The sequence below is a fragment of the Taurulus bubalis genome (genome assembly GCF_910589615.1).
Source record: "Taurulus bubalis genome assembly, chromosome: 20".
In the NCBI taxonomy this organism is placed as follows: Eukaryota; Metazoa; Chordata; class Actinopteri; order Perciformes; family Cottidae; genus Taurulus; species Taurulus bubalis.
In genome coordinates, this window is record NC_136608.1 from 5,493,502 (window position 1) to 5,518,919 (window position 25,418).

At 40.9% G+C, this 25,418-nt stretch overlaps 1 protein-coding gene across 1 annotated transcript; it reads left to right on the top strand.

Annotated features, from left to right (window-relative positions):
- Positions 1-16,858: 16,858 nt before the first annotated feature.
- Positions 16,859-25,198, top strand: LOC306752311 (FYVE, RhoGEF and PH domain-containing protein 4-like; the record flags this gene model as incomplete). Its single annotated transcript, XM_079236060.1, has 16 exons — positions 16,859-16,985; positions 19,013-19,153; positions 19,245-19,779; positions 19,908-20,379; positions 20,646-20,791; positions 21,208-21,364; positions 21,443-21,581; positions 21,748-21,806; positions 22,096-22,239; positions 22,449-22,621; positions 22,869-22,899; positions 23,002-23,085; positions 23,167-23,292; positions 23,381-23,524; positions 23,603-23,737; positions 24,851-25,198. 16 exons carry the CDS (start codon positions 16,859-16,861, stop codon positions 25,148-25,150), a joined length of 2,913 nt encoding a protein of 970 aa, XP_079092186.1. The 3' UTR covers positions 25,151-25,198.
- Between the last annotated feature and the right edge of the window lie 220 nt (positions 25,199-25,418).

Below are 25,418 nucleotides of genomic sequence, written 5' to 3' on the forward strand. Positions count from 1 at the left end.
AGGATGGCCGAGCGGTCTAAGGCGCTGCGTTCAGGTCGCAGTCTCCCCTGGAGGCGTGGGTTCGAATCCCACTTCTGACAAGCAACATTTTTCACAGCTGAAGCCACAAATAAAGCAGTCTGTATTCTCCGCTGAGAATGTGTCATGTACTAATAAAGTATAAATACAAGATGAAATAATAAATGTTCAAGTAAATAAGTTACCTCATTGAAATGAATGAAAATGTAGAAAAATAATTGCAAAATATATTTATGGGTTTGATTTTCCACTTTTATTTGTGGACTAACTTATGTATTTCAGCATATACGTATTATTCATTTGATCAATACCTTCATGTATTTATTTCACAATTAATTTGTTCTTTTATTTATTTTCGAGAAGTATCGTACAGTATGAGCTTCCGGGAAAAGATGTTTGACACAAAAACACACACACACAAACACACACACACACACACACACACACACACACACACACACACACACACACACACACACACACACACACACACAGTATCTGATATTTACTGTACTTAAAACCTCTTACACCCCAGACCCCCGCGGCGCCCATTAGCAGACAGGAGAAGAAAAAAAAGGCAAGTGACGTTTCTTAAAGTATCTCCGGAACCACAACGTTGATTAACTTAACTTAAATGGCTGAAATACAGTAAAGCCTTGTGGGAAGAGTTTTATCGGAACTAAATAACTACAACTTACTACTCACTAATTTTTCGAGTCCACTTAAATTAAACAAACTAATTTCCTTGAATAGGTCCGTCCTCTCTCTCTCTCTCTCTCTCTCTCTCTCTCTCTCTCTCTCTCTCTCTCTCTCTCTCTCTCTCTCTCTCTCAAAAACACCACAAAGATATACTTTAAAAGAACACTCATTGGGTTGATTCAGCTGCATTACAACATTTATTCAAATAAATTAATAATTGCATCATTGACAGTTATTACGCCCTTACAAGTTTTGGAAACGGTATCTTACGTTTACCTGCATTACGTGCATTCCCTACTCACAACACTGATGAAGAAATATAGAAACCAGATTAAAGCATTGACCAAGCTTCATCCAATGTTACGACCCACGTTATGTTTAATATAGTTCAGCTAGCGTTAGCCGACATTACTACTAGTGTTGGGGTAGTTACTTAGAAAAATTAACTAGTTACAAGTTACTTCTGAAAATTGTAACTAGATTACTTTACTAGTTACTGCATTTGAAAAGTAACTTCACTACTACTTACTTTACTTTCCATTTTTTTAAGCAAATGTCCAAATTAACCACAAAGATACATGGACAAACATCATGGCCCTTTCATCACTTTATTTTCAATAAAGGGCAACTCTTAGCCTTTCCACATGTATTGTAATTGTAAACATGTAAAACAAAATGGCATATAAAACTCAGCCATTAACTTGAACGAACATTAACCCTGTTCACACTGTCTGACCAAAGAAATATGCCTCACTTTAAAATCCACAAACAACAGGATCCAAGAGGCTGTGTATGGTGGGGACATTCAGGTCAAACAGCATCACACATTGAAAACAGGCGTTTGGAAACATGAGACCCCACTAAACCAAATGGGGCCGACTCCTAAGAACAAAACCAGCTTGTTATAGGAATCATTGTAGTGGTTTAAGAAAAATAGAAAAATTAATGGCACTTTTTCCCATAAAATAGAAATAGAAATGCACTTAACCTAAAAAATAGAAACAGAAAATGCAATTAAATAAACAGAAAATCCACTTCATCATTGCCTAAATAAACAGAAAGTGCACTATATCCTATGAAGTTCATAATTTTTCTATATTCTTCAAAATAGCGATTGTATCGCATGAGTAAAAGTCTCTTGAATCTTTTATCCGACAGCCTGTTCCTCCTTGGGGTCAGAACAATACTGCCCAGGCTGAAAAGCCTTTCCACAGTGTTGTAACTTGTTTTATTACATGATTTACTCTTATTGTGAAGAGCATATAAACAGGAAGTGATTTTACTTTGAAGGCATAAAGTACAGTGATACGTGCTTGTTGACGCTAACTAATGTTGATGTTACGTGTGGAAAATATAAACATGTCTGGTGCAAGAGCGCGTTCTCAATGCTTTAACAGTTGTAATACTGCAGTTCACCAGTAGAGGGATTCCGTTCATACAGACGTGTCTTGTCCTCATTAGAAGCTCCACGTCATTACAGACAGGTGCACTTGATGGTATTGAGTGTTGTATTGCTTTGCAATATCCTTAATCCTAGGGAACCTGGAGAGAACCTCCCAGTTGGATCCGGGCTCTCCGTCTCCGTCTCATCCATTCCCCGCTTCCCTTCTACGCAGCAGCAGCTACGTCACTCAAATCACTCAGATGGAGTTCTGTGATAGGTTGTTCATGCAGGAAGTGTCGTGTGACTCGCGCGCCGCTAAAAGAGAACTTTTCGGACTGGTACAAATGTCTTGAGTAACGTAGGAACGCGCGTTACTGAGGTCTAGTAAAGTAGTGTAGTTACCAATATTTTGAGTGTAGTGCGTTACTTTACTTTGCTACCTATAATAGTAATATCGTTACTGTAATCCGTTACTTTGTAACTCGCTACCCCAACACTGATTACTACACACATCATCATTAGGCTACTAGCAAGCAAAACAAGGGTAAAATATTACTCACCAAATGAGTGTGCCAAGCACAAGAATGCTGATGAACACGAGAGCAGTTGCAGCGATTAGGTGCAGCTCAATGCGGTGCAGCTCAATGCGGTGCAGCTCCATACAGTGCAGCATGTACAGTCAACGGTAGAGCGGACGATGCAGATAGGTCGGAAAAAAAAAAAAAAAAAAGCGGGCGAAGCAAAAGTACTGATACCACTCCGTGAAATTACTCTGTTACAATACAAGTACATGTCATGGAGTGAACATTTCAATTAAGTAAAAAAAATAAGTATTGAAAGTAAAAAGTAGCATACTCAATAGAGGTAAATGGCTTGTGGTTATTATTATATATCACATATATTATTACATATGCAGTGATGTAAAACATATAATGCTTCCCTCTGAAATGTAGTGGAGTAAAAGTAGAAAGTAATATGAAAAGTACTTTGTACTTTGTACTTGAGTGCAGTATTGAGTAAATGTATTTAGCTACATTCCAACACAGAAAAAAAAGCACAATTATCAAAAACTTACTTTTTCTAAATGAATCCAGCTCAAGCAGACTGAGCTGGTGAGATTTTCCAACCACTAATTACAAGTAACTTACTAAAATCGAGTGTTAATAGTAATTTGATGAAACTGATTTAAGTCGATTTACTATTTTTAATTAAATACCATGTTTGCATTTACAGTGTAGGGGGTTCATACGACTACTTGAATGTGTACAGGGAACCCCAGAAAGCACAGCTCTGGGGTGTAAAAGTTTAAGTATCAAAAGTAATTTTCGGATACTAAATGTACTTAAGTATTGAAAGTAAAAGTACAAGTAAATGCTGTTAATAAAAAAGCAGAATTTTGAGAATTATGAAGTTTATTCTTTTAAGTGCTGTGGCCACCATGACCAAGGACAAGGAGTTGTGTTGAAAATAATTGGGTTGGCTGTGATCCATCCAGGAGCAACTTATCATCATAATTCTCTAAAAAGCAATATAACACTATGAAGGAGTTGTAACGTTTATAAGTGTGCTCATTCCGCCCGGTACTGGTGGATTGGGGAAAAAAGAGCTTTTCTCTCATATAATATTTAACAAATTATATTTTATTTGGACCAAAATTACTCTTATGTATTATAATAAATTGAGCCAGTAGATCCAGTAAAAAAATTGATGAAATGCAATCTGCTCTACTCTATATTTGTATCCTAACAGTAGATGAAAATACCATATACAATGTTAAAGGGGTAAAGTTAAAGGGCTTTTTTCGGACACATCATCATTTGTATAGACCCACTGCATATATATATATATATATATATATATATATATATATATATATATATATATGTGTGTGTATCTGGCCAGCAGCCGGTGACTAGCTGGTGAGTATAGTTGAGCGTTTAGCAGCTAAAGAGATGGATATTTATATTTATCTTTAGTTTTGAAGTTGCAATTGTTACATGTGTATAAGTGTATATATTTATCTTTAATTTTGAAGTTGCAATTGTTACATGTGTATGTATATATCAATTATTGAGAAATTCTCCTCAACTGAGCATCCGGATATCGGTTTTGAAAGAAAACAAAATAGATAAATAAATAAAATAGATTTAAAAAAAAATATATATATATATAGATAGATAAATATAATTAAAAATAGATACAAAAAAAGGATAAAGGATACATAAATAAATAATAAAAGAAAGGCTAAATTAAAGGATTTAAAAAAAGAAAAAGAAAAAAACCCAAACAGGACAAAAATTGTGGAGAGTGAACTAGCCCAGGTGCTCCCAGCACAGGAGAGCATACCCGCAATTGCAGTTACAAGGGGCCTTACTCCTGCCGAGGGCGCCTCATTTCACCCAAGGAGGACCGTGAGGAGATTCCTGTGGTTTGCGAAGCCGACCAGTTTCGAACCCGGAACTCCGGTGTGAAAGTCACCTGCCTAGAGCACCGCACCACCACCTTAGTATGTAATGTATAGGTCAACGGATATATTTATCTTTGATGTCGTGGGTCATACGATAAATAAAGTTGACTTGACTTAATAAGATGTCCTTATTATGTCAAAGTGTTGGAATAAATGTTAAATATTAAAAACATATTTTGCACAATATATTTGAGAACTCATTCGTATTATTATCTATATACTATATGTTCGTCGCCCAGAAGAGTGAAAAATACATTTCCACGTTTCCCAATGCGCCTCCGAGCCTGCGAGACAAGATGCTGTCATGTAATCGGCTGAAGAAGCGAGGCAGAAACTCTACGTGCATCTTGACTTGCAGAAAGAGAGCCGGCAGTAGTCTGACACCTTAAGTAAATACGCCAGGAAATAACAAAGCCTCATATTAGTATTTCGTTTGGTCGAAGCTGCAGCGCAGGACGAGGAAGCAGCAGCTGGACCATCAGGCTTCAGGTGAGGTCTTCATGGCGTTTTGTTAAGAATTACCACGCATTAGCATGAATCTGACCTTATGTCAGTGTTGCACCCTTAAAACGAACTGTCCACAAACACGTCCTTCTTCGGTTTGAACTTTTATTAAAACAAGTCCCAGGTTAAACACGTCCCACACGTTTTGTCTCCAGCCTGCATACTGCACGTCTTCCAGCTCCTCTCTTAAAGAGACAGCGCTCTCTTTACAGGGTCAATACAATGCTGTCTTTCCTTCAGTCAGTATGTGTACAGGTAATCAATGTTCTCAAACATTGGAATAACAACATATGAATTAACTTAAACACACATTTAGGACATACACCACTGGTCGAAACATCTGCAATTTCCATCTCAAATGAGTCAAAAAGCACCAGCATTCCCCAGATTTAACTATTTTAACTTAAATTGAATTCTTAATAACCAAACAGCGATTATAATGATATATTCATTTGTATATTCACATCAGCTGTGACTCCCTGTTTGACATAATCTATAATACTGTCTCGGCCACTTATTGGAACTTCTTCATTTCTCAGGTTCAAGGTTAATGTATTGTCATTCGGGGTCGTCGTGTTTTCAGTCATTTAATCCGTAGCCCTGATAAAGGTTCTTTTGATTTTGGATTGCAAAAAAAACATATAAATCACAAGAAAATATATTGATGTTGCACATCAAATTAAACCCCAAAGCCTTTGCTACAAGAATCAGTAAGCCATTTAACAAAAAACTCAAACAGAAAGAAAGATAATCATAAAAGTATATACAAAAAAAATGTCAGAAGTCAGACCACTCAGCACGTTTCAGGACCCAGCGACCCTTAGCTAGGTGCTATCAGAAAAAGCCTGATGGCTAAAAGCAGACAATTCCACACAGATTCCAGACATACCTTCCAAATCCCTCTACACCAAAGCATCAGGGAGATATGAGCAAAATAACACAGCATCATGAATCGCTTTATCGCTTTACAATTAGCAAATGCTGCTTACCTTTGTTGATTTAGGAGATGAAAACGCATTTTCCCTGGTAAATCCACACTGATATATGCTCCTCCTCTACCCTGGGTCTCATAAAAAACCCTCCTGGACATGGAGAGGCAACATGTGACCAGGTCCAGGGAAGCTACGTTCAACTTCTCCGATTTCACTTTTCACAAATGACGACGCCTTTCTGGATTCTATTGGCTGCCAGTGCTGTCAATCTTGTTTTCGGTAGCAGCCCTCAATTCTACTGGCTCTGACCTTTCCAAAGAGGTGTCGTTTTCTGAAATCGGCCCATCCCCTACTGAGCTAGAGCCGCGCGCACCCGTCAGGTCCCGGCAGGAGCAGCCTGCTAGAAGCAGTGTTGCCAACTTGGAGACTTTCTCGCCATATCTGGGGACTTTCTAAACCCTCTTGGAGACTTTTTTTGTGATTAATTGGAGACTTCCTGGTGTCTTGGAGACTGACGAGAAAGTGCCGCACGTATCGTTCTGCAGTTACTGTCCTCAGCGAACAGCGGGTGCTGCCGTGAGCCCCGCCCCCTCCTCCATAAGCCCCGCCCCTCCGCAATGAGCCCCGCCCCCTGCGCCGTCCCAAAGCACTCAAAGCCTCACAGGAGCCGAGCGAGTCGCGCAGCGGTAGCGGCAGAGAGGAGAGACGCACACGTCTCCGCGTTCAGACTCAAAATGAATCGCGCAAAGCCGCCGCTGATCCCGCCCTGGCTGGATGTAAATGTTTCCTCACTATTACACTAAAATAAATGACCTCAGTCACCTCGTCCACTTTGTGTGCCTCTCTGTGACATCAGCTAAACATATAGTCATCATGTCTCAGTCTACGGTAGTAGTATCAGTGTACGCTCAAAAATACAGAAGGAATGGGAATCAAACCCTGAATTCAAAGGCTGGTTATATATAGCCGTTTATTGGAGATGCTACATGGCCATACTGCCTGTATTGTGAAGCAGATTTATGTCAAACTTTGTGTTATAAATAAACACATGACAACTAAAAAACACTCAAAAGGCAAAGCAACCTTATAACAGTTGCACCCAAAGCAAGCTGTCATTAATGAGTAAAACAATTGCTATATCACTATATTCCTGTCTCCTACAGCGTCCATTACAATCATGCGAATTATGCGATGACGTCATTTAGCGACTTCTAGCTACTTTTAAGACAGCCAATAGCTATTTTTCTTGCTGAGGAGTTGGCAACACTGGCTAGAAGACCCTGGCCATTACGCACGAGGACCACAGCGCGCAGCAGTACAGTAGATTACAGCAGGAGCTTTGTTTTTTTGCTTTTTGCAATTATTTGATCACAATGGCGGCCAGATACAGACGGTACCTGACCAACGACGAGATACTTGCGATTATTTTTTTGATAAAAATAAAATCTGTTAATTCAGTTAATTTGTGTGCTTGTTTTATTTTAATGGGAAAATATAGGTTGTTTTATGAATATAAAAGAATCATAATCAATAAAAAATAAAAAAAAATCATAAGAAAATGCTGCATTTGGATGTATTGATCACCATTAGTAATATACAAGTGCAATATATGGTTTGGTACATGATAAAATTCAAATGGCACAGATGGTGCCAAAATGTGCCCAAATGCTCATTTGAATCCTCGCCTGAATTTTCACTGTTCTAAACCCTCTCTAACTTTGTTCTGCTTCACTTTTTCAAAGTCAACCTTTGCAGAGAGAATGTTCACATATTGTGTTATTATTTGGGAGAAGTTCAGACCTTAGGAATGCCTCATTTCAAAGAAATAATCATCCTGAAAGTGCTTTTTTTCTAGGCGGACCTCAATGTTTTGCTGTGTGCCATCTTCATTTACTCTTATCCAGTAACATATAGACTGATAATTACACATCTGAACAAAATCTCAAATTATACATTTTTATTATAACACCAAGATTATTCAAATAGTCCTAGTGGTTGCAGAGATACACCCTTTTTAGTTTGGGTATGACATTTTCGAGCAGAAACAGCATGGTGCTAAAAAGGTTAAAGTCAAACAGAAAAAGGTGAGTGAGTTAGTTGTGTGCCCTTTTCCCACGTTGTCTCAATAACAACAGTAAGTCCGGGGATTTGCTGGTGGCACACTGAATTACGTTTATTAGGAATGAAAGGACACACACACACACACACACACAGACACAGACAGTGGATCATCTTGATACTGCTAAACATCCTGTGTAAGAGCAGGTTTTGCTCGTCAGTCAAACAGCAGAAAACAGAGAAATGTTCATAAAATCTCTGAAACACACGGATGACAATCAGGTGTTGTTTAATAAGATTACACTACAAAGCTGCTATATTTGCTGTAATATGTTGGTTTCTCCTCTATTTCTGGAAACTTCTACATGTCATTTTCTCATTTTCCAGCACCGATGAGAAGGGTTCAAGTTAAATTGCACTGGCAGACGGTTACCTTTCACTGCAGATATGTAGATGACTTCTACAACAGTAATTAACGCATGCTGGCATTTGAATCTCCATTTTGCTAATGATATGCATGGTATTAATTAGGCCTAAGTGATTAACATAACAACCGCTGGACAATGTCCTGGGGTAAGAGCAGCGCTGATTTTCCTTTTATTAACTCTCCCTGAAGGTGCGGCCTCATTAATAAATTGTAACAGCCAGCTCTGCTAACCTTGACAAGTCATTTAGAAGTACAATTTAATAAAACTCTGCAGACTGAATTGAAAGCTGAGGGACATGTCAAGACGGTAAGGACACAAACACAAGTAAACTGTGAAGCAAGGAGAAGAGATGGAATAGAAATGAACAGAGGCTAAAAATAAATGAAGCAACACAACGGGGAAGAAAAGAATAAAGTGCAGCGAGCTTTGGGAGATTGCAGAACACAACAGACCATAACACACACCTGGACACGAGGAAAAATAGAGAGCAGAGCACAACATAGAGTTAATGGGTTTGAGAAATCACCAATCCAGTGTTAACCTGTGTTTAGGAGTGAATCTGTGGCTAATAAACCTTGACTAACGTTGGTTTCTCCCTCAAGTGATTAGCATTTTGTGCTACTGCTTATACAAAATGCCCCCGGTTCACGCAACAGATCTGGAGCGCTTAAACCTGAATTAACTGAACTCTTAGCCACTTGGGAGGCGCACAACAAATGTAACACTGCGTTGATGGCACACGCGTTAGCTAACAATTGCCTGTGTTTACTCATCCAGCAGCCATGGAGCAACATTAGCATTAATGCTGCCGCTTGATAAATGCATTCTTGCTCCCTTTAGCTTGGTTTTGTCCACCAACTCCTGAAGAAAACGTTTGTCTTTTAAGCTGCTACTTGTTTGACCCATTCACCGGCAACTTGCTAACTGGTCTGTTTGTTTGCTGCGGCAGGAAATAAGGTCGATGAGAACTGTCAGACTGAACCGAAACAGTAAAGTTGTGGGCCGTAACACCGAAACAATGAGATGAAAGACGCTAAAAAAGTTCCGTAGAGGGGAGGGGAATCTGCCGAGTTTGGCAGATTTTTGGCCATTTCTTTTTATTGATTGGCAGGGGATTCGGGGGAGACGTGCTTGATTCCTCCATGGTGAGGGCAGCGCGACCAGGTCATGTTTGTGCGCTGCGGCACATTAAATAGCCTAGAGTTTTTTTTCAGCGTGAGAAATACGATGTGTGGCGGGAGGGCGTGACTTAAGACCGAAATGCGTGACAGTCACGCTCAATGCGTGACACTTGAGAGCCCTGGTGCAGCTTTGAGAAAAGGGCTCTAACATAGATCGAGATGGATCTGATCCAGAACTGTATCCTCTATCGTAAGAATCATAAACAGTTAGATTACCCCCACACTACCAAGAATGAACCAGTTTTTAATAGTCCAAGAGGTCAGAGAAGTGGCGAGAATATCGGACTGCAGCCCTGTGAAGACCGAAATCTCTCCTGCCTTTCAATTCCTTATCATTCAAAACTCCAAGGACATCAGAGGATCACCTCATCCTCCTCTCCGCCCCATTTGCGAGATGCGTCCGGCCTTTTCTCCGAGCTGAGCGGGGCGGCCGGTGGGACTTCCAATTCATTGAAGGGAGGAGCGGCAGATTGCCTGAAGGGTCGACTCCCCTCTCTGGTGAGCCAATTTGCTTTGACCTCTCGTCCCGTCTCCTGCGCCGCGAGTCCAGATAACGGTCCTCCAATCTGGCGGCTTTGTCACGCTTGAGTTCCGTCAGCGGCAGAGCGGCTGAACCTGAACGCCCACAACCGGAGGGATTACCGCGTCTTCACTGAGGACCTGTGCGAGGGGAGGATTGATGCCATATTCTGCTGACATTTGAAAGGAACTGGGACAGTAGAGTAGAAATAGCCCAACTGTCCTGTAACTGAAAGGTCAAGGGTTTGGTCCCTTAAACTGCCAGGGTATCCTTTAACAACACAGATGTGAAGACTTGGCCACAATTAAACCCACGTTCCATTTTCTGGTGACATTTTTAGTTGAGTGCATTTTCGGTCCCGTCCAGAACCAAGTTATAAACAAAAGGTCACATGACGCACAAGCAGATGGTTGATTGGACAGCTTTGCGGCGTTGATCAAGCCACATTTGATTCACGGTACCAAGCTAGTGTTCGGGTGCTGGGAGAAGCAAGAACGTTCACAAACTAATGTCCCAGTGTTGCCATTGATCATCAGAGCAGGACTTTAAAAATCTAAACGAGAATGCATCTTGAACTCTTGCAGCAATCTGTCTAATTATCTTCTCCCCCGAGTTAACCTGCGTCAGCGCGAGCTCAGCCTGGGGTTCATTATTCAGGAGGGTGAGGACGGCTCTGACCCCGTATCTTCGTTGCGCATCACACTCATTAGACGGCGGCGGGCCGAGGCAGGATCAGTCGCTATCCAGCTTTTAACATCGCGCCCCGGCACTATTGATCAGCCACGGGCTCGGGGACGTTTCGCTGCCTAAGCCGGCGGGTAATTAAAGAGTAAACTTAGAGAAAACACACAGAGAATATAACCTGAACACAGTCTAGTTATCTCACTTAGTCAAGTAGGAGAAAACACATTGATCCTCCAGTGAACTTTGGTGACTTGGATAAAGAGAGCTGTTTGCTATTATAAGCAGGCGGCTTGCAAAGATGGCCCAGTCAGACTCTTTTCAGATCTTCCAATTCACCAATGCAAAATATGTGCAGTCGTGTATGATAATCAGTCTGCTGCAGTGTTTTGCAAACGCATTGCAAACTAATTGGTCTATATGAAGAAGGTCGCTGCTTTGGTATTAAGGTATTGTAGACGTCTGTTTTGATTGTTTTTAGATGACGTAATAGTCCACAAACAGTCAGGATGGCCGAGCGGTCTAAGGCGCTGCGTTCAGGTCGCAGTCTCCCCTGGAGGCGTGGGTTCGAATCCCACTTCTGACAAGCAACATTTTTCACAGCTGGATACACAAATAAAGCAGTCTCTTATTTCCGCGGAGAATGTGTCATGTACTAATAAAGTATAAAGACAGAATGAAATAATAAATGTTAAAGTAAATAAGTTACCTCATTACAATTCAGAAATGAATGAAAATGTAGAAAAATAATTGCAAAATATATTTATGGGTTTGATTTTCCACTTTTATTTGTGGACTAATTTATGTATTTCAGCATTTATTTATAATTATTTTCATCAATACCTTCATGTATTTATGTATTTATTTCACAATTAATTCGTTCTTTTATTTTTTTTCAAGAAGTATTTGGCTTTATACTGAATCTCTTCTGTTTGTAAGCCATGTTTCTTGTGCTCACCTGCGGCCACTTGGTCATGATGTTATCCAGTCCACCTGAAAGACCAGCAAGGTCTTTCAGGTGGACTGTTTTGCTGTTATGAATGTGAGCAAAATAATATTCAATGTGACGCCAAGCCCCATTGGCCCAAATCATTGTTGAGCGAGCACAGCGATTGGCCGCTGACAATGGATTTTTGCTGGCCTCGCCTGATCCAGGTGCCGTCTCCCCTGGAGGCTTTTGTTCGAATCCCACTTCTGACAAATACATAATTTCACAGCTGTGAACATATGTGTTCCACTCTTTAAAACCAAGGTCAACACAGGAAGAAATACAATTGGGGTTATTAACAATCGGTGCATAAAAAGAGTATTTTCTATTGATAGAGAACACGTTCTTTACACTAATCCATGTGTTCAGAATTTTACTCACAATAAAGTTGTTCCTAGTGCCTGGTGCTTGTTTACCATTATTTAAGAAAGGTGCATTTGATAATGAGTTAAACCCTTGCATTTCAAAGTCTAACCATATTGATTTAGGGTTTTGTGCCACCCATTCTGATACATGTTTCAGTTATATGGACCAGAAATAATATTGAAAGTTTGGTTCTGCTAGAATCTAATGCCCAGGGAATCATTTTCCAAAACGTTAAACATATATTTCCATTCGACTCGATCGAACACTTTCTCAGCATCTAAGGAGACCACCATAGATATAGAATTGCTTTTGGCATATTGAATGACCCCCAATAAGCGCCTCACATTAGTATAAGAATGACGACCTTGCATAAATCCTGTCTGATCAAGCCCAGTGATGGTGGGGAGGATAGTGTTGAGTCTTTTAGCTAAAAGCTTGGCCAATATTTTGTTTTCAACGCATTGCAAACTAATTGGTCTATATGAAGAAGGTCGCTGCTTTGGTATTAAGGTATTGTAGACGTCTGTTTTGATTGTTTTTAGATGACGTAATAGTCCACAAACAGTCAGGATGGCCGAGCGGTCTAAGGCGCTGCGTTCAGGTCGCAGTCTCCCCTGGAGGCGTGGGTTCGAATCCCACTTCTGACAAGCAATATTTTTCACAGCTGAAGACACAAATAAAGCAGTCTCTTATTTACGCGGAGAATGTGTCATGTACTAATAAAGTATAAAGACAGAATGAAATAATAAATGTTAAAGTAAATAAGTTACCTCATTACAATTCAGAAATTAATAAAAATGAATGAAAATGTAGAAAAATAATTGCAAAATATATTTATGGGTTTGATTTTCCACTTTTATTTGTGGACTAATTTATGTATTTCAGCATTTATTTATAATTATTTTCATCAATACCTTCATGTATTTATGTATTTATTTCACAATTAATTCGTTCTTTTATTTTTTTTCGAGAAGTATTTGGCTTTATACTGAATCTCTTCTGTTTGTAAGCCATGTTTCTTGTGCTCACCTGCGGCCACTTGGTCATGATGTTATCCAGTCCACCTGAAAGACCAGCAAGGTCTTTCAGGTGGACTGTTTTGCTGTTATGAATGTGAGCAAAATAATATTCAATGTGACGCCAAGCCCCATTGGCCCAAATCATTGTTGAGCGAGCACAGCGATTGGCCGCTGACAATGGATTTTTGCTGGCCTCGCCTGATCCAGGTGCCGTCTCCCCTGGAGGCTTTTGTTCGAATCCCACTTCTGACAAATACATAATTTCACAGCTGTGAACATATGTGTTCCACTCTTTAAAACCAAGGTCAACACAGGAAGAAATACAATTGGGGTTATTAACAATCGGTGCATAAAAAGAGTATTTTCTATTGATAGAGAACACGTTCTTTACACTAATCCATGTGTTCAGAATTTTACTCACAATAAAGTTGTTCCTAGTGCCTGGTGCTTGTTTACCATTATTTAAGAAAGGTGCATTTGATAATGAGTTAAACCCTTGCATTTCAAAGTCTAACCATATTGATTTAGGGTTTTGTGCCACCCATTCTGATACATGTTTCAGTTATATGGACCAGAAATAATATTGAAAGTTTGGTTCTGCTAGAATGTAATGCCCAGGGAATCATTTTCCAAAACGTTAAACATATATTTCCATTCGATTCGATCGAACACTTTCTCAGCATCTAAGGAGACCACCATAGATATAGAATTGCTTTTGGCATATTGAATGACCCCCAATAAGCGCCTCACATTAGTATAAGAATGACGACCTTGCATAAATCTTGTCTGATCAAGCCCAGTGATGGTGGGGAGGATAGTGTTGAGTCTTTTAGCTAAAAGCTTGGCCAATATTTTGTTTTCAACGCATTGCAAACTAATTGGTCTATATGAAGAAGGTCGCTGCTTTGGTATTAAGGTATTGTAGACGTCTGTTTTGATTGTTTTTAGATGACGTAATAGTCCACAAACAGTCAGGATGGCCGAGCGGTCTAAGGCGCTGCGTTCAGGTCGCAGTCTCCCCTGGAGGCGTGGGTTCGAATCCCACTTCTGACAAGTAACATTTTTCACAGGTGAAGACACAAATAAAGCAGTCTGTTATTTCCGCGGAGAATGTGTCATGTACTAATAAAGTATAAAGACAAGATGAAATAATAAATGTTAAAGTAAATAAGCTACCTCATTACAATTCAGAAATTAATAAAAATGAATGAAAATGTAGAAAAATAATTGCAAAATATATTTATGGGTTTGATTTTCCACTTTTATTTGTGGACTAATTTATTTTAGTTTTCCTACTTATGAACACACTTAAAGACATACCATCAGGTGTTAGTAACACAGTAGTTTCACATGTATATTTGTTATTACATAAGGAAAACACAGACTGATACGTACCCTCATCACGGCTGGGATCAAGTCATAGTCACGAGGACGAGAGGTAGAGCACCAGAACACACACATGACCAGAACATGTCAACATGAGACGGGACGATGAAGTCATGCTTCGTGTGGGAGAAGAGCTCATGGTCCAGTTTTGGGTTAAAAACCTCTTCGGGCCGCTGTTGTCTGGCAGACGATGACGATGATGCAAAACACCTGTTAAACACACACAAAACAACATCATATGCTGAATAGAACACACGATCAATAGCAAACGGGTTGAACTGTAAATGATTTAGAATCTTCAGCTAGAAACAGAGAAATAAAAGACAACACATGTTTACTCACGGTTCTGCACATGCTGCCTGCAAGGAGAGATACTCAGCATCACTCTCTTCATCTCCATCACTGATGCAACAACAATTACAATGTCATTAAATACACATCAGGCCTACCCAGACCGAGATCCAAGACCCGGCCCCTCTTGCTGTGAGGCGTCATATTTATTTATGTCCTGTTTAATAATCAACTTTTATTTATTTGTGGACTCATTTATGTCTTTCAGCATTTACTTATTATTTTATTCATTAATACCTTTACATATTTGAATGTTTGATTTTTGCTGACCTTGCCCGATCCAGGTGACAACACAGGTCCTAAGTCTGGACGACTCTCGCACCAGCAGATGTTTACCACTAGATGACATCGTTTGCTCACCGGTTCCGAACTTAAGAAAGTATTTATGTTTCTTTGCTGTGATTAGTTTTGTGTCTTGTTGTTGTGTATTTCCAGAATAGAATTTCAACAACTCATTCATGTTATATAATGCTCTGTAATTTAGCATTAAGCTTTAACGCTTGATAATATGTTGGCCTGAGCCTCCGGTCCCATCTACCGTTATCTCCCTCGCCTTCATTTTCATTCTTCCTCTTCCTGCTCGGGCTACTCCTTTCTTTTCCGTAGCCGGCTGAGTTGAGTACTTTATATTGGTGCTGCTCTTGACACCTCTCGCACTAGCAGATGTTTACCACCAGATGACATTGTTTGCTCACTGGTTGTTTTTGTTGTTGTTGTTGTTGTTGTTGTATATAGAATATAATTTCAACAACTCATTCATGTTACATAATGCACTGTAATGTAGTCTTCAGCTTTAATGCATGTATATATATATATATATATGTATATATATATATATATATATATATATATATATATATATATATATATATATATATATATATATATATATATATATATATATATCATATTTTGTTATCTATGTGTTTTACTTCAGCCACATGGAGAGAGAGAGAGAGAGAGAGAGAGAGAGAGAGAGAAGCTCAGGCGGCGGCTCGAGCCTCCGCTCTGGTATTGTTTATGCAAGATGTCCCAAGATGTCCCTGACAGGCACACTCAATAAAACATTTGCTTTAACTATAAGGTGTCTAGTTTGTCAAAGATGATATCCGATTTCATTTTTATTGATAATTGTGTACATTAGGTGCCATGGTGTAATGGTTAGCACTCTGGACTCTGAATCCAGCGATCCGAGTTCAAATCTCGGTGGGACCTGTGTTTTAATTATGACGCCACAACACGAATAGTATGAATTCACGACACCTAAACTATAATGTAGCTAGTATTTGAGAGTTTTTAATCTTTTATTCATTTATTCATTCAGGAATTAATCGTGTTTCCCTTTCCATAACCCTCTACTCTAATTGTTATCTGCGAGTAGTTCAATCTCTGATAAAACAACAACTTTAAAGGTAAAGTAAGAAGCTGATTCAAAATCTACCGAGACATTTTTCATAGAGACATTTTTAGACTTTTACTTGACCCTAAAATAGTCTAAATGTCAAATTAAAGTAAACGGTAATATGAACATAAACATTGAGCATGCTCATGTAAAGTTGTCAGTGTTTGTTCTCAAACAGGTCAAAGTGACCTGCTAAAGCGTAAACTGCTCTGAACTCGTCAGAGTGATTTCATAGATGACGTCACAGTGGGAACGCTAACTGTGCGCCCGCTGATTGGTCAGAGTCTCGGTGGGCTCGTCGGGGAGGGGCGGGGCTTGTCAAACAGCTGGAGAGATATGCGATGATTGAGCACGTGAAGTATTGAACACAGTGGCGTGTCGCTCCCCTTCTCTCTCTCTCTCTCCTTCCAGTACAAGTGAGCGTATTTTGAGCAAACAGCGGGCTCAAGGTGGACCAGAGGCCTCTTTGTCACAATGTTTGACCTGAAGAAGAGGAACAGTTTGACCCTGAACTGCAGCGCGGAGACGGAGGAGTTCAGACGAGTGGCGGTCAGGCGGAAGGTCAGAGGTGCTGCGGTGGACTGCCCCACTGCACACACAGGTGAAGTACCTTTCAGACACTGGCTCTAATATTGTCTCCATTCAATGTATCATCACCAAAAGTGACCAGAAATAGTTATACATTCTGAGCTGCAGTCCAAATTGCTATTACCATAGATGGGCTTGTTAGATTTAGTGGAGTTTGTGGCAAAAAAAAGAAATGAATTCATAATATATCAGGAAATTGCCTGTGTTCACACCAGCCAGATGAAGCAGATTATTAAGGTTCTAACTAAATACTGTCTTACATCAGTATATGCTATTTTAATTAAGTTAAGTACTTGTGTGTATGCATGCTTTTTTGTTTGATCGGCACAGTTGGTCCATTAGCCTCTTACTTGTTGGATTACTGCAATGAAATCTCTTTCCCCTGATTCAATCTGGACTTTGCAACACACACACACGCACACGCACACACACACACAAAGCCACTCTGTTCCCCCATTGAAGCCAAGCTAACTGTTTGGATTAGAAAAGTATGTTTGCACCAATGGTACTGTCAGATGCGGGATTCAACAGTGCCATCCTCTGACCTTTTTTAATGCAATCTATTCTTTGGCTCGGTGTGAGGCTTCAAACAAGCGCCCATACGAAATGGACAAATGGCCATTAATGCATTTTTAAGATGAACATAACATTGGCTTTTTATAAATAACTGAGAGGCTGCAAATGCACCTAGTTGTGCCTTTTGCGTTCAGTTCAAAGATAGTTAAAACCATTGAAGGAATAGTTCCATATTTTGGGAAAGACCAAGATCAATATTTAACTGAGAGACAAATTAGACGATTGGCACCACTCTTACTTTTGTCTGTTTATATCTAAAGCTCCAGCCAGCAGCTGGTTAGCTTAGCTTAGCACAAATACTAGATGCAAAAAACAAAAAGGTGTGTTGTTGAACTATTCCTGAAAGAATTATGCTTTTTTAATCATCTGGCTACCATGGAAACTTAATCAATGCACACAACGGCTTTATTTAACAATATCTCTTCCCTCGATCTTAATCAAATGTTAGAGACTTTTGAATATTTTTCAAAGCCATCACCTATAGCTTTCAATATGCATCTTTCTCTTTGTAGGGTTCTCTCCAAGTTTTGCGCTCCACCTCGACATCGGTGCTGTCTAACAACTTCCAGATTATCTGGGAGTGAAAGTTCTCTATTTATTAAGAATTTAAAAAGTGCCCAGTGTCTCTGAGACCCTGTAATGACTTAAAGTTAGGGGGAAAGAGAGAAGTGAGAAAGCAGAAGTGATGCAGTGTTGAGAAAGTCGGCTTCTTGCCCTCAACACATGATCGACAAATCTGTTCCACTTCAGAGAAGCCAGGAGTGAACAGCACAGCTTTACTTTGTCATACAAGTTATGGATACTCCTGCATAAGTCTGGTCGTGCACTGCAGGTAAGAACACAAAGAGTTACACTATTAACCAGTACTAAGTTGTTGTGAAGTAAGGAGGCCAGTCAAACAGTCAGTGCACAGATGTAAAGAGCAATGAAACATGCATACTATTTATTTTTTCTTAAGAAAATGTGTTGGATCAAATAAAAAAAACAGTGTAAATGAAGTGTAATTTTTATTTTTGATTCTGGACAAAAAGTCATCCTTACCTTGGAACATTCTGTACTTTTGGACGAATATGTATTTAAACTAAATTTAGTCTTCAGTCCAGGATTGAACGATTGTTCTAAATAAAACACTCACATTAAAAACAGATTTAATATACAGCATACATGATTTCAAACTATACAGGCAGAAAAAAAACATTGCAGGAATATACAGGGCATAATGCTGTACAGTAACACAGTGTTGATAGAATACAAGATAATAATGTTTGTACGAGAGCCGAGGAAACGCTTGAGCAATGCTCCCAAGAGATTAGCAACAGTAAGGCGAGAGTGAGGCCCTTTTTCCATGAGCATGTATGATGTTTGTTCGTAGTTGACGGCTCAGGAGGAACAAGACCTCTGAATCATACGCTCAAAAAGGCTTAAGTCTAACTGGTTAAAATAGTAAGTGTGCGTTTCTTCTAGCGGGGAGCGGTGGAGTGTGCGGCTCGTACAGCTGTGGCAGCGCTTGTGACAGAGTCTGTGGATCAGAACCAAACATTAGACCTTGCGCAGAGGAAGACGACGATAGAAGCCCGGCTAAAGGGTCGCCTTCCAAACTACAAGGTAGGCTGGAGTCCTGTATCCTAAATGCATACACTGCATGCCATTGTTCTCAAATCCTAAATTGCCAACGGTGCTGTGTATCTCTTTGCAGTGTCTCCTAAACCAGCTCACCAAAGCAGGCCAGGACGCGCTCACGCCCACAGTCAACACGTTGACGCCATCGAGCAACACCTCAGTCCGAAAAGAGGTCCTGGAGTTTCTGTTTCCTGTGTCAGCCCAGAACCGGATTGTCTCCGCTCCACAAGTCCACTCAGAGGAGGCTCTGACTCTTTGTTGAACGTAGCACATATCAACCCTGCCGGACACACTCAGGGGACTCCACATATGACAAGCAGTCCACTTTTAGGATCTCCAAGTCCGGGCAACATAGGCGTTCAGAGCTGTACCCCATCGAGAGGAGAAGGGCACAGTCCTAACTTGTCCCAGAGGAAGCGCAGCCCTCTTAGTAGATTGCTGCGTACCCCCAGCCCTTTGCATGTGAAGAGCGAGCGCTGCAGCCCCCGCAGTAAGTCTAAATCCTGGCTTGGACTACACAGAATCCCAAGCAGCAAGATGGAAGGAAAAGAGAAGAGAGCGGGAAAATCTTTGAGCGTGCCTGACTTGATCGTTTACTTGGCTGAGAGCAGGTTTTATATTTTATACCCGAATAACTTCCTGTAGCATGAATTGCAGTGTATATATAATCCAATCAGATATGAATATGACTTAAACACTTCCAATTACTTCCAATTACAGATGTATTTTATTTCTGCAGGATTCCCACTGAAAAAGTCGAACGCTCTCCACTGAAACCGCTGCAATCCCCCAACTGCACCGGGTCAGCCCTCACCATCGAAGTACCAGTTCACCATAGACTCAGTCATGCCAAAAGCGAAGCCCAGCTATCAAGCAACGGCAAAGAGCATTCCCCAGGGCAAGTGACTGGCAGAGTTTGCACAGCAGTAAATGGAAAGGGACTCAATGATAACATGGAAGAAGGCAAGATACCAGTCGGGTATGGCTCCAAGTCTTTCTGCCAGTGGAATGAGGCTACGACGAGAACTACAGAAGATTGCATGACTCCGAAGGAGCCTCAAGGGGAACAAAATGACGAGGAAACGAGCAAAGAGGGAGGAGGAAACGAGCCAAAAGAGGAAGAGAACAAAGAGCACAAGTTGTACCAGCTAGCCAATGAACTCCTGCAGACGGAGAGAGCCTACGTAGCTCGTCTCCACCTGCTCGACCAGGTCAGTGTGCTACATTTCTTTGTGGCTTTTTCCACAAAAATGAACCCGAGACACTTTCTTGGATGCAGACTTCATTGTATTGTTGGCTACAACGTGCTCCTTTTTTTAGGTTTGCATAGTTCTTGTTGATATAAAGAAAGATTTCATTGACATCCTTTAATCGCCAAGTTCTCAACAAACCAGTGTCTTTTTAATGTACATCCCTTTTAGGCTGAAGTGTCACCTTTTTATTTGAGTATGTCATGCGTCTCTAACTCCCTCCACAGGTGTTCTGCTCAAGCCTAACGGAGGAGGCAGGTCGCGGCTCGTTTCCCCTCGACGTGATAAGAAATATCTTCTCCAACATTTCCTTGATCTACTCCTTCCACAGCCAGTTCCTGCTACCCGACCTGGAAAAGTGCATCGGCCACTGGTGGGTGTTCACCTCGTAGACACTGCAAGATTAAGGCCCATTATACCCATTACAATAGAGTAAACGTTGCTATTGAAAGTCAACTGGCTACGTGACAACTGAAGTTATTTGGTACACTTCTACAAACTACGTCATGAATGTCAACTCCTCCAAGGTACACGGTCTCGTTGTTTAAATGTGGCGGCTGGGATTTACTGATAATACCACAGCTGTCAAGATAAAGATTAAGACTGTTCTTACTGACTGAGAACAATCACCTGACCTCAATTTACCATACTGAAGGCAACAAGCAAGGCTCGTAGTAGACATCGGGACTTTCTGCCAAAGCATAAAATATGAAGGTTTACATTTCTACCCTCTAAGTCATTGCTTATTAAAGAATAAAATGTGAACCTTCCCATTTCCACCACTTCTAGGTGTGAGAGCCCCGGCCTGGGAAGTGTTCTGCTTCAACACGCACCCTTCCTGAGGATGTATGCGGACTACGTCAGGAACTTTGACCAGGCCATGGAGCTGGTGAGGACCTGGAGTGAACGCTCCTCTGTCTTCAGGACCATCGTCCAGGACATCCAGGTAAAGCCGACTCGGTATAAGTTCATCCCAAAGCATCTGAAAGTACGGCGGTCTGAGCATGTGCGGTCCTGTGTTTAGAGTCGGGAGGTGTGTGGCAGCCTGACCCTGCAGCACCACATGTTGGAACCGGTCCAGCGGGTTCCACGTTACGAGATGCTGCTCAGGGATTACCTGAAGAAACTGCCCAGGGATAACCCAGACTATGATCTGGCTCACAGTACGTATGCTGGAGCATTATTACCATCCACTATCCCTGCTCTGAGAGTGCTTGTGTTAGATTTCTTTTTTCTAATGGTTCATCTTTTCCCTCATAAAGGTGCAGTCTGTCTCTGATGGGTCGTTATGTCTGTAATGAGCAGAATTCCTTTTGTCTCCTCCTGCAGAATCCTTGCAGATGATTTCCATGGCAGCCACCCACTCAAACAGCGCCATCCACAAAGCTGTATGTTACAATTACACACACATCATGTAGCGTTGTGCTAAATTAGATATCATCACGGTCAGACAACACATAATATTGGCAAAAAGTGATCCTGATATCGTGATTTGTATATCCATCTATTATTGTGTATTTGAATCTATGGATTATATAATTTGGAATGCCACAGCTGTATCGCTAAGATTTATATTGCTGTCATGTGTAATTTATAGTTAGACAGAAATAAATGAAATTAGGTATAATCACTATGGCTGACAGATGTGTTTCAGGGTTTCTCTTTGTTTCCCCGTAGGAGAGCCGGAAGCGGCTGCTGGAGATCTATGAGATGGTTGGCGAGGAGGAGGTGGTCAACCCGACTAACGAGTTCCTCAGGGAAGGACGTCTGCTCAAGCTCGCTGCCAGGAACACATCTGCCATGGACAGGCACCTATTCCTGGTTAGAAACAGTCAAACTACATCTCCGGGCTTTTTTTGTACCGACAACGTTCCAAAATCTGCAGAGAACCTTTTGACTGTTTGTATCTACCCCTCAAACTTCTGTTTTTATAGAGTTTTATTTTGAGACTTCACTTTTCTGAATTGTCATTTGGATCACGGTTCACAAAAGGAGCATTGTAGATCATGCCGTCTAACTTTCCTCCACAGTTCAACAACTTTCTGCTGTGCTGCACTCCTAAGTTCAGCCTCGTCGGGCAGCGCTTCACTGTCCGCTGCAGGATCGGAGTGGATGGCATGCAGGTGCAGCTGACCACCAATGAAGACCACCCACACACCTTCCAGGTCTCTGGAAAGGAGAAGACCCTCGAGCTGCAGGCCAGGTGTGTGTGCGGTAAAAGTGTTTCATACCAGTTGAGCTGCTTTTGTTTTTTTGTTGACCGTAAACTCATCTGCATGTAAATTTATTGTCCAACAACAAATTTGTATTTGATTGTGCAGCATTGGTAGAAAGTATCATAGTCGGAAAGTTGATGCATTGGATTGAATGTTAATTTACCTACATATTGTAGTCTGTGAAAATACTACTGTGTTATTAAAATGTTTATGTTTTTTTGTTGTTTGTTCAAGCTCTGAACAAGACCGAGATGAGTGGATACAGGTACTGGGGTATTTTCATGTAGGGTTTGGTGCAACACAATAAACATATCTTGAACTGGAATAGAACTTTTTTTTTTTTTTTTAACACAAGTTTTATTTCCAGGTAATTCAGGAAGCCATTGACGTGTTCCTGAAGAAACATGAAACCTTCAAATTGGCTTGTAAGGAGCTACATGTAGAAGAATCTGTAAGTTTGATATTTCAGAAATATTATCATAATAGTAACAATGCTGTATTCAGAAACTCATCCAGCTGATGTGTTTTACAGATGGAGGAACTCGGCCGACGTGCCCCTCGCTGGATCCGGGACAACGAGGTGACCGTGTGCATGAAATGCCAGGAAGCTTTCAACGCGCTCACCAGGAGAAGGCATCACTGCAGAGCCTGCGGCTGCGTGAGTGACGCCTTGTACCGAACTCACTGCACAGGCCAAACGCTCTTTTTAGGACACGATAGCAGTGATGGTTTCTCTTCTCCCCCAGGTGGTTTGCTGGAAGTGTTCAGACAACAAAGTGGCTTTAGAGTATGACGGCAACAAGCTGAACAAAGTGTGCAAAGCCTGCTTCTCCATCCTGACGGGCCAGAGAGAGGAGAGGGTGGAGGGAAAGAAGAGAAGGATACTGGAGGTGAGTTTTTCTCTTTTTAGGAGCATCAGCTACAACTTAACATGGATCTAAGTCTTTAAGCAATGTATTTTCTCCCAGTCATCTCCAGTCTCCAGTGACTATGTAATGAGTGGGTTCCTGCTGTATGTGGACCTCCCAAAGACCTGGCAACGGACGTGGTCTGTCGTGACCCGGTCTGAACCCGCGGCCCTCCTCCTGTACACAGATCCACAGGTAGGGATCTCTGTGACGAAGACTAATGTCAATGTGACTATTGCATTTTATTTCCAAACTTGGTCGTTATTATGACATATACTCGTTTCTGTTTGTATGCCACTGTTATTAGGAAGAGACGGTCTCTATACAACATGCATGCAGTGTTGTCCACAGTCACTCCGCCTCAAACACACAACACTGCAGTCACCATCTGCAGCCATGCGCTCACATGGTGGAAAAAGGAAAATACTGCTAAAATTGGAAAGAGCTGTTGTGCAATCGACTGCAGAAACGGATTCTGATTTTTATTTTTTTATGTTAGTTATGCCACTCATGCTGCTTTTATGAATGAAACTTAATAAAACTAAATTTTACTCTGTTTGTTTAGTGTTGGATTACTTTCCCAAATGTATTGCTACATGTACAGATACTGTAGGTGACAAACTAATGTTAATGTATATGGCATACATTTTGGCAAGAGTTGGGTTCTTGGAAGTTCAACCTCAGCTCCTATAATACGACTATAATAAACTGTATAACCAAAATACACAAATGTCCCGATTGAAACCACAATTATTATTATTTTTATCCCCAACCCATTACAGCATAGGATCATGCATTCGATTATATCAGGTTTTCAATCTAGAGCTCTGACTCATGTTTGCTCTATGGAGCAAGTACATGCTGTGTTCCTGGTTTCCTGTGCAAAAAAATTTAAATGCATCAAAATCAATGTTGTTGCAAATCATTGACATATCCCAGAATGTGAAAACAAATCCCCCAAGTAGGTGGGACACAGAAACAAATTAAATGTTTATTTTCTTCATAAAACAAAACGGTGGCATTGTGTAAACTGACAAAGGGTTACATTCTGTACTTTTTTGTCCGCTAAGGACATCAGAGCATATTATTTAAAGTGGGGCACAAGGCTAAGCATCAATAAAGCCCTGACTGGCTCGTTCAGAGTCATGTGGAAACTTTGACCTCACAAACACTCTGATAAATATTATTCTGAGCCATGGGATTATTATTAATGACAAAAAAACATAATGCTGTTTTTAAACCAAATTGTGCCACGCACAGTTTAAGCCTTTTGTATCCACCACCTGCTTTTCTGTCCCTTTCGTCCAGGATGTGAAGCCCCTCTCCAGTATCCCACTCCTGGGCTGCAGTGTGGAGGATTCCCCTCAGGAGCTCCGGGGGCAGCCTTGTTTCTGTTTAAGGCAATCCAAAACCACCCACACTTTCTCCTGCGATGGCCTGGACCTCAAACAAAGCTGGCTGACTGTCCTGAAAGCCGCTGCGGCGGGCAGGAAGTGTGACATCAACACCAATGGCTCCAGATGGAGCATGATTGGTAGTTTCAGTGACGGAAACGTGTGCACTGGTGAGGAATTTATCATCATCGGCAACGAGGAAAATGACTCGTGAACGTTCGAGATCGGGCACGATAGAAAGTACACGACAACAGACCAAAGTCCTTAGCGTTGAAATAAACATTTAATAAAATGAATAAATAAAACAAAAGTGCAATTCAGGAATGTAAAGGTTGTTATTAACAATGTTCTGACTGAAAACGGTGTTTCACTTAACAGCGGTGATGCACTTTATTTGTGAAATGGTTTTACGGTAAAATAAATAAAGTGAAGGTGTTTTAACACGAGTCGGGTTATCCCTTCACCTACAAAGATGGCTGCTT